The 10,386-nt window shown below is 34.3% G+C and overlaps 1 protein-coding gene across 1 annotated transcript; it reads left to right on the top strand.

Moving 5' to 3' along the window:
- The first annotated feature begins 3,833 nt into the window (after positions 1–3,833).
- LOC106458111 (C-reactive protein 1.1-like) lies at positions 3,834–4,589 on the top strand. Its single transcript, XM_013917569.1, has one exon. It carries the CDS (start codon positions 3,834–3,836, stop codon positions 4,587–4,589), a length of 756 nt encoding a protein of 251 aa, XP_013773023.1.
- Positions 4,590–10,386: the final 5,797 nt, after the last annotated feature.

Consider the following 10,386-nt stretch of genomic DNA (forward strand, 5'->3'; position numbering starts at 1 on the left):
CTCGTTGCCAGATATACTGCTTTCTGCTCCTCTGTCCACCCATTCATTTCTGCTAGGAACTCAAATTGTGCTCTATATGCTTCCCTGGGTGCCTTCCCATCGAATTCCTGTGGCTTCCTTCGTACCAGTTCACCCCTATTGCTGACACTCGTGTCTAGAATGCCATTTCTAGCAGGACTGAAGATGTCTGCATTAGGGTTTAGCTGCAGGGTCTGGAAGGGGCTTCCCATTGTCCGAGGCTGATTAGGTCGATGGTTAATGTAACCTCCTTGTGTAAAAGACAATAAATCATCCTTTAATGCATTTTGTTTGCTTTGACATTTATTAATGTTTTCCATTTGTGCTTCTTGTTTCCTTTCTTGCTCCAGTTGCCACTGCAGTAATCTCTCTTCTTGTTTCTTTTCTTTTTACTCCAACAACTGCTGTAATCTCTCTTCTTGTTTCTTTTCTCGTTCTTCTTGTTTCTTTTCTTTTCCCCCCAACAACTGTTGTAATTTCTCTTCTTGTTTCTTTTCTTGTTCTTCTTATTTCTTTTCTTTTTCCTCCAACAACTGTTGTAATCTCTCTTCTTGTTGCTTTTCTTGTTTATTTTCTCGTTCTTCTTGTTTCTTTTGCTGTTCTTGTGTTGGTGCCATCAAATCTGCTAAGCTGTAGTTTGATTTGCCGCTTCTCGTTTCCATTTTTTTATCCCACTTCTGACACCAATTTGTTACGTCTCTGTGTTCGTTTGTTAATTTTCCGTAAAAATTATTTCCGAAGAAACTTTAGCGATACAAGTCCTTTCTTAAATCAAACTAGTTTATTCTTTCTCAATACAACTTTGCAATACATTTCATTTCCACAGTCACGCTATAACTTAAACAAACGCTATAATTCACAACGAACGAACGATTCACGCGCTTGACTCAATTGTTGTGTCTATCTCTGTCTGAATTCAATTCCATTGTTGCCCTCACTTCTTACCGGTCTTATATATACAAGAATACCGTACATCTAGTAAACTCTCGAGGCTTCAGGAAGGGACATGAATTTTCTAGAAGCTCATGACGTGTTACTAGGTCACGTGACTTCGGCTGTCGTAACACCTGGATGGTTTCAAACATAGATACAGATAAAAAGTAATTAAAGTAATTATAAACTTGCATAATTCAAACCGGCCGGGCGTGGCTTAGTGTCTAGCGTGCCGCACTGTGAATCTGAGTGTCCATAGTTCGCCTATTTTCACAAAAACGCACTCTGGAGTTTGGGGCCACGGGTGCTTTATAAGAGTAACAGTCAAATCCCACTATTAGATTAGAGTGGCCCAAGAGTTGGCGGTGATTTCTCTTGGCTACCTGCCTTCCCTCTTGGTCTATCACTTCCAAATCAGGGTGTAGGTTTGTGGGAATTTCCGCAACAAACAAGCATAGTAAAACGTGTAGCAATAAACAACTGTGTGACGATAATATTCTACTAACCATTAGAATAAGAAAAAATAGTATTATATTAGGAAACAAATAAAATTGTTTCGACTGAACTAAGGTGGTTATTGCGTTGGAAAAGTAGCAGATACTTTGTTGATTAACCAAACTCATACTAAAAACACCTTAGAGGCTAGCTTTGATCTTATATATATATATATATATAGCAACAAAAATATTTCCTTCTCTCTATTTGTCCGTTATCTAACTACTCCTAGGTTGCTGGGCCAATTTCAACCAAACTTTTGGGATGATAGTTTGGAACAAGGGGTACTTTAATGGAGGGTTAAAACTCTCTCCACCCCCAATATTGCTGTTATTGAACATTTATTATCTTTCACGTTAACGTTAACTACATATATAGATGGTGCCACATCCTTACACAAACAAATTATTAAGTTTTCTATAACATAACGAACACAAAGTGAGGGGGGGGGGCAAACAAACGTCTTATATAGTGGAGGAATGGAATGAAAAAAAAAAAACTGCCGCCACTAGTGCAATAATACATAAATTCAGCTGAAGTTTTTACTCCAACAGCCACCATAAGGTTGATATGAAGAGCCATTTCTGAGTTATACCCACTTCCTTCTTTGACGAGTGACTTTTTAACTCCGCCTCGTAAAATACTTCTGCGGCCAATGACCGTCGATTAATCAATCACGTGAAACACTGTGGAAGGACATTAAGAACTGGGTATTGAAAGCGGGTAACAGAAAGCACCTCTACCACCACTAATTGGTTTCTTCCTCTTCCTACAAAGTCACCCTGTTCATTGTAAAGTGTATACCATGTTTTGAATATATACATATTGAGTTCTTAAAGCTTATACAATACTTTTGGTGAGGTAATAATGAATATTGTAATAATATGTTATACATAAATTGTGTGAAAGTTAGGAAGTTTGTGTTATTTATCATAGCATCCACCCACACATTTTTTTTTTTGAAGTTCATAACATTGTAAATTATACTTCATTAGGCATTCTTAGTCAGTATTCTTTAGTTGACGTTGTTGCTACCTCTCAGTTGACACTTGTAGTATTCATCAGTTGACGTTTGAAGTATCCTTCATTCGGCATTGTTATTATCCTTCAGTTAACATTGTTAATATCGTTCTGCTGGCATTGTCATTATCCTTCAGTGGACACTGTTAGTATCTTCCAATTGGCATTATTAATATCCTTCACTTGTCATTTTTAGCCAGTATCCTTTAGGTGCTTTTGATGGAAAGACATGATGGAACTCTTATTTAGGTAATTTATGCCATAAAGCACACGTAGAAAATTTGTAAGATTACATGTACAAGTTGCAAAACACGGTCAAAAGATATTTTAAATATTACGTGAATAACATACAATAGTGTTACGACAGCGGGGGTCATGTAAGGCTGGTAACACGTCATATTCTCGAAGGTTCGTGAAGCCTCGAGAGGTTACTAGATATGCCAAGAAGTGACGGCAACAATGTAATTGAACTGTAAACAGAGATTGACGATTGAGTCGAGCACGTGAGTCGTTCGTTGTGAATTATAGCGTGACTGTGGAAATTAAGTGTATTGCAAAGTTGTATTTAGAAAGAATAAACCAGTTTTATTTAAGAAAGGACTTGTATCGGTAAAGTTTCTTCGGAAAGAAATTATAAGGAAAATTAACTAACGAACAGAGACGTAACAATATATTTGAAAGGCTATGTGTATACATTAAAATACAATGTATTCGAAAGGTTATGTGTACAGGTTGAAATACAATGTATTTGAAAGATTATATGTACATGTTGGAATACAATGTGTTTGAAAGGTTACGTGAGCAAGTTAAAACAAAATGTATTTGAAATATTATTTGACAGGCTGAAATACAATGCATTTGAAAGGTCACGTGTACATGTTGAAGTACAAGGTTAAAATTACACTTGAAAGAAAGCTGGTCACTTTATAAACAACTGACTTACAAATATTTTTGCAGCTTTCCGTTTATAAAAAAAGATTCTATATATAATTCGAAGGTTGGTGCATAAGTGTTAGAATATGAGGTCAAGAGGCCTAATGGTGATTTGTACAGTGAACTTTATGCTTATTTAAGAGCAAAAAAAGAATGAGAAAAAAAAGCACTTAGCAACAGTACAGGAAGAGAGAAACCTCTGTAATTGGACGTTTCTTCCTTCCCAGGATTTAAAAACACCAAGAAACACATGATAGTATTCTTCAGTTGGCATTGCTACTATTACTCGGTTGACATTGTTAGTATCCTTCAGTTAATTAACATTGTTACTATTCTTCAGTTGACATTGTTATTATTCTTTGGTTAACATTATTAGTATCCGTTAGTTGGCTATCCTTCAATTGACAGTTTTATTTGTAAAGAGGAGCTAAACGATGATTTCCTTTGTCCACCTGCTGTTTCTTACCTGTTTTTGTGTGGTATCACCAATGTTGACCACAAAAGTCCGTTTTTTTCATCAACAACCTAATATTCCACGTCTTACTTTTATAGGGACTTTACCTACTGTTCGAGAATTGACCTTAGCCTACTGGGTGAAGTTTTACCAAATTGAAGGTTACTCGAATAACGTCTTTTCATATGCCCGTTCAGACGATGATAACGAAATAGTTACGTGGATGAGGTCTGAGAAGGGTATAGTTCATATAATGCTCCGTGTTCACACTGGAAGTGGTAACGAAGCTGTTGTTACGTGCCCGGGAATTGTTCCAGACCTCTGGCAACATATAACGTGGACATGGTCAGCTAACAGTGGGGCGGTAAGTTTTTACCTTAACGGAAAACGGTGTTCCAACACCACAACACTTGTGTCCAAGAATAAAGAAGTTAGGCCTGGTGGGATGGTTGTCTTAGGTGCAGATCAAGACTCAGTGGGAGGAGGCTTTAAGGTCACAGAAACATTACAAGGAGAATTAGCAGATTTACATCTTTGGGATGAGGTTTTGGATGAGGATCAGATATCCATTCTTCCTTCTTCTTCATGTACAAGACAAAGTGATTTGGAATCACATGGGAACTTGATAGACTGGTCAAGCTCTGCATTTAGGGCCTTCGATGGCGTGTCCTTTCACCCAACTACTCTGTGTCTCAGACGCACTCACAAGTGTCATTCAGATGCGTGCAAATACTGAAACCTGGTTGAATATTTTATAAGATAGTAATTAAGAACATTTGATTTTTTATGATATTGTGCTCTATCTTTTTAATATTCCGTATTTTTTCAAGAAGTGAAGTAATCTTATTCAAACCGAGCTAATATGTTTGTTAAATATGCCTAATAGATTGAATTCTTCAGTTTTTAGATAGCTTCATATAATTATATGAACTTAATACCCACTCATCGGTGAACTTCTATTTCCTGGAAAGAAACTCGTTTATGTCTACAAGAGAATTCACCATGTCTTGGGTTTACCGATGTAACTCTACTAACACAAGAATATGTAGCTTACAATGATTGATCGTGGTGGTTCGTACCATGAACCAGAGAATATAATGGTAGTAATAACGAGAGAAAGGTTTCTCGTGAACAAAAGTAGAAGTTTTTGCGAGCTTTATTTCTAACTGTATGTTTAACAATGTCTTAATTTTTCTTTTATTATATCGTACGTGGCCTTTTCTGTGTTTGAAATATGTTTATTTTGATATCACCTATAATCGAAATACTTAGTTTTAGAATCCATCTCGTACCTGTCTGTAGGTTTTGTCAGGTAAAAATGATTTGGTTATATATATATATAAATAAAGGAGTTACGTTAATATAAGCTTCATGTGTTTCAATATTGACTTTCATCCACGTCCTCTAAGGAAATGTTTCTATAACAACCATTCAACACCCTGGTTACATTCAACACAGATTAATCTGTTTGATTAACATAACCTCTATAATCATAATAAATATTTAACCCATTGCCTCGTACTAAGGATTAGCCAAATTTCAGGTCACAACCTTTAAACCCGTTTTAAATTTTTTACCAGTATCATCTGACAAAGTATGGGCTTTTAGACAAATTTGTTGTTGTACTTTTATTCGAGCCCTATCAAAAATATCTTTATTAGAACACTGTTCCGTAATTAGCTCAAATTTCAATTACTATAATGTTTGAACCCTTTGTTCATTAATGTGTATATTCATCGTGGTTACTTGATGCATTTTATTGACGTAAATCAGTCAGTGTTATTCTACATTTAACAAAACGACAGTATTATGCAACTACACTCTAAGTTCTTCTTATACCTTTCAATTTTACGCTTCAAAATTACTTTAATTTATTATCTAGTATTTTAAAATTAATAATAAGTAGTTTTCATGCAAATCATGTCATTTGTTTATTCATTCTCTCTGAAATTAAAAGAACAATCACAATACACTTTGTGGTGAAAAAATATTAAACTAGTTCAAGTAGTGTAAGCTTCCGGGCATGTTTGGTGCCAATAAATACTTTATGTAAGGCTAAAAGCACACTAAATAGTTTGAACTGAAAATTAATCAAGTTAACTGAACTGATAAATCTCAGAAATCTGAAAACTTCTTCACGAAAGACGTGTTGCTTGTTCACAATAACACTTAATATATGTTTCCCTTCTTAATCACGAGTAGTTGCCATGTTTACATTACAGATCCCAAATCGACCGAAACTTTACTTTTACTGTTTATATAACTACTTTCTTGCACGACATTTCAAATCAGATAAACATATTCGTTAAGTTGCCTGCTGACAAATAAAAACAGATGTATGGATGACTGACGTTGCCAAGGGATGGTAACAAGGTGAAAGACAGTATGATCCAAATAGCACGTGAATGTTTTTTCTTTGTTTGTTTTGCTGTGTAAGTACAAAGTCTCATTAATAGCAGATGTGGCAATCCCTAACTGGCTAAATTTATTGAACTACACCATTTGGACTTTAACTCATGAAATATAAGAAACAAGCCTTCTGGCTTACTGCAAGCTCATCTAAAAAATACAAGAACAGGCCTTACATATAAAATTTGCTTAACCTTGAGACACACACACACAGATACATATATTATATATATAATAGATATAAATAAATCAATATACCTAATACTATGCATTACAATAATGAATTTGATATAAACCAGGAACAATATAATAAAATTGAAATTCAAAATTATGCCTCCGTTATCATTCCTTGTTGTCATCATTATCCATTATGACTTAAGGATGACAACAAGGAATGATAACGGAGGCATAATTTTGAGTTTAAATTTTATTATATTGTTCCTGGTTTATACATATATACAGAGAGAGAGAAGAGATTTCTATTGTTTTTAAGGTCAAAAACCTACTTCGTTCAAGAGTATGGATGACGGCTGAATGAATAGGGTTTGTTTGTTCACAAGCGCAAAGTTACACCATGGTCAATATATCTGTGATATTCTCAATGCGGTATCGAAACGCTATTTTTAGTGTGATAAGCCCTCAGACGTACCGTACCGTTCAGCCACCGGTGGGGTGTGTGCCTGAATAAAATTTACCATAGCTGTACGATTACAGGCATAGTGCATTGATATTTAGCACTTACAAAAAAAATTAAAGATATTTTATATTTCAAAGTGTTCTTCAACTAAATAAACATCTGAGCTCAATATAAAAAAAAAAATTAGGAGCATCATTTCTTCATTGACAACATAGCGCTTGAAATAATCCACGGAACGTCATAATTTATACAGTCAGAGCAGGCGCTCAAAGGGGAATTGCTTTCAATCCACCGGTTTCTAAATGATATATTATAATGGTTACTGGGCTACTAAGAAAACACTTAGTATGTTTCTCATTGTTAATTCAGTAATTCAGATTAGAACTAAGTATTCAGCTATCTAAATATGACTTTTTCTAGTATATTTCTTGAATAAATTTGAAACGTTTATGGCCAAAGGAAGGACTCTGAAAATAAATCAAATTTAGTAAGAAACTACTGAGGAATAGTACGTGTACAACCCTCTCACTATAGTATTGTAAAGATCAGTTGTCTAATAGTACGTATACAGCCTTCTCACTACAATCCTGTAAAGACCAGTTATCTAATAGTACGTATACAACCTTCTCACTATAGTATTGTAAAGATCAGTTGTCTAGTAGTACGTATACAACCCTCTCACTATAGTATTGTATAGATCAGTTGTCTAGTAGTACGTATACAACCATCTCACTACAGTCCTGTAAAGACCAGTTGTCTAATAGTACGTATACAGCCTTCTCACTACAGTCCTGTAAAGATCAGTTGTCTAATAGTACGTATACAACCCTCTCATTATAGTATTGTAAAGACCAGTTGTTTAATAGTACGTATACAGCCTTCTCACTACAGTCCTGTAAAGATCAGTTGTCTAATAGTACGTATACAATCCTCTCACTATAGTATTGTAAAGACCAGTTGTCTAATAGTACGTATACAGCCTTCTCAATACGGTCCTGGATATACCAAAATAAACTGTCATTTGTCTTTGTGTCAGTCAAAACAATAACCAAAATTGAACCGATCATGAAAACAGCAACTGATGAAATGTGCGTCCAATATGAAGATATTGTTCTTCCAGCGTGAGTAACACATACTAAATGTGTGCTGAAACGGTATTCTTGCAACAGGGCATGTGAAAGGTTAACGTAGCAAGTGACATGTTGATTTTTCGAGTTGTTTTCAGGTGTGCTTTTCAAGACAGTATAAAATGTTTGCCCTTTTGACTTTTTCTTGTAGTTATATTATCTTTGCCTAAGAATTGATCATACCTACGAGTTTATATTTTTTGAATCATAAATAACTTTTCTAAAATTCTAGCAAGTTTTCATAAAGTTATATAAGTTGATCCACACTCGACATTGTAACTGGAAACAGATATTTAGTAAAACAAAACACTCGATATATACAATAAAGCAATTATAGAATGATTAAAACTTTATCAGATAATAGAGCGAAATTATAAATGATCAAAATTTATTTTACCTTTTTCTTTTGATTTTCACTTTCTTTGAATTAGTGGCGATTTGTTTTGTTTTCTTATCAAGATGTCACAACGACAATATTTTTGTACATGGTTCCAAATTGTTTGAAATTAAGACTTTTCTTTTTTGTGGGCGCTTCTTTCATCCGTTTATGAATTAAGGGGGTGTATATATGTACTGAATGCATTTTTCCTGCTGATGACAGTTAATGTTTATGAATTAAGGGGTTGGAAATATGTATGGAATGCATTTTTCCTGCTGATGACAACATTGTGTAACTTTTAAAAACTTTTATTTTGTTTTACCCGTATAAGAATTGACTTGATTTACTTTTTTGTTTGTTTCTGAAGGGTGTGAAAGGCAATAAAAGATGGTAAGGAATATATCTATCGTAACAATATATTTCTTCACTGTGTTCAAGTGCCCATTCAAAAAGTGCTGCCATCTTTTGACAATAAGGGAATGCAACAATTAATTCCCATTGACATTTTCAAAAGCATGTTATAGACTTTTCTTTATTCAACTAAGGGTATTTTTTTTTTCCTTCTGTAAAGAAATTTTTGTTCATAAACGAGACTTACATGAAATCATAACTTTTTTTACCCTCTAAAAGTGGAGTGAAGACTATTTATTTCAGATATTTGTTACAAAACTCTTTGAATTCACCAATTCTTTTAACATACGAAGAAGAGGTAGAATACAGATTCAAATACGTTTAGAAGCACTTATTTTGTATCGAAATATACTGTAATTTACACCCAGCAGCTCACCATACTTACTTTCAAGTAATAAGACGTGTCAAACATAACACTTAATACCACAATTTCATTAACTTGAGTTTTCAAAACCATTTAATTTGTTTCTGAACCACACCTACCACTGTCATAAAGAAATATTTGCAATGATAACCAAGTTTTATTCAACATATATATATGACGCACTAGAAAAATATCGTCTTAGCCTTAAAAAATGTACGTTAATATCATCTAAATTTGAAATTCTCCTTCAGTCTTCCCACAGTTACCAATTTCAAGTTTCAGATAAGGAATGAAGAAATGTTTCTTTTTGATTTTTATTAAGTATTTAAAAATAAACTGGCACTGTGAGACTTGTTTATCTATAAACGTAACAAAGAAAAAGTTAAAAACAACCTAGCCACAGGAAGACCAATTACACGAGTTCGAACAATTCTTTATCAGATATCAAAGTCTTCTTGAATATCTTCAGGTGCTTAGCTTATCAGTAAACTAATATTGCAAACGCTCAGAATTAAACTGCCTTAAGTTGCTAAACCTTTTTGGAATCTATTGGCATAATGACTTTACATCTCACTGATGAAGTTCTTAGCAGTATTGTTCTATGTTAGAAGGAATTAGCTGGGAAAAAGATACAATTAAAGAATGCTTGATGAAAATTGAAACTCAATGGAATGTAATCTTAGTTTCAAAATCCACATTTAGTCTTATTTATACGGCGGTCATCCTGGAGATTATCAGTTAACATTCACTTAAGTTATACAGATAAGTGGCTGGTAAATCCTTATTGACAATTAGACTTAACTAGCACGTAAAAATTAATCTTATAAGAAGTTAGGGAGCCACTCGGTAAACGGAAGTACCCTGACACCAGAGGGCACATTGCTAGGAGAGTACGTCATTAACACCTTAGGGTGTATCGCTAGGGACGAGTTACCTAGGAGAGGGTGATAAATCATATGATTATATCATAAGCATTATTTATTTATTGGTCTGGCACAAGAAGGCGCATTACTAGGGTCGCGTTTCTAGGAGAGGAGTGACATCATATGATTACATCATCAACATTATCGTTTTTCACTTAACATAACATAATATTCTGGGACAACATGGGACCTACTGGTCCATTTCGGCTGTTCCATCCTCAAAACTAAATTAAAATGTTTAAATAATAATAATAAAAGTTTAAACCCAACCCTTTTCAGTCAT

This window comes from Limulus polyphemus, unplaced genomic scaffold, assembly GCF_000517525.1.
Source record: "Limulus polyphemus unplaced genomic scaffold, Limulus_polyphemus-2.1.2 Scaffold418, whole genome shotgun sequence".
NCBI classification, from domain to species: domain Eukaryota; kingdom Metazoa; phylum Arthropoda; class Merostomata; order Xiphosura; family Limulidae; genus Limulus; species Limulus polyphemus.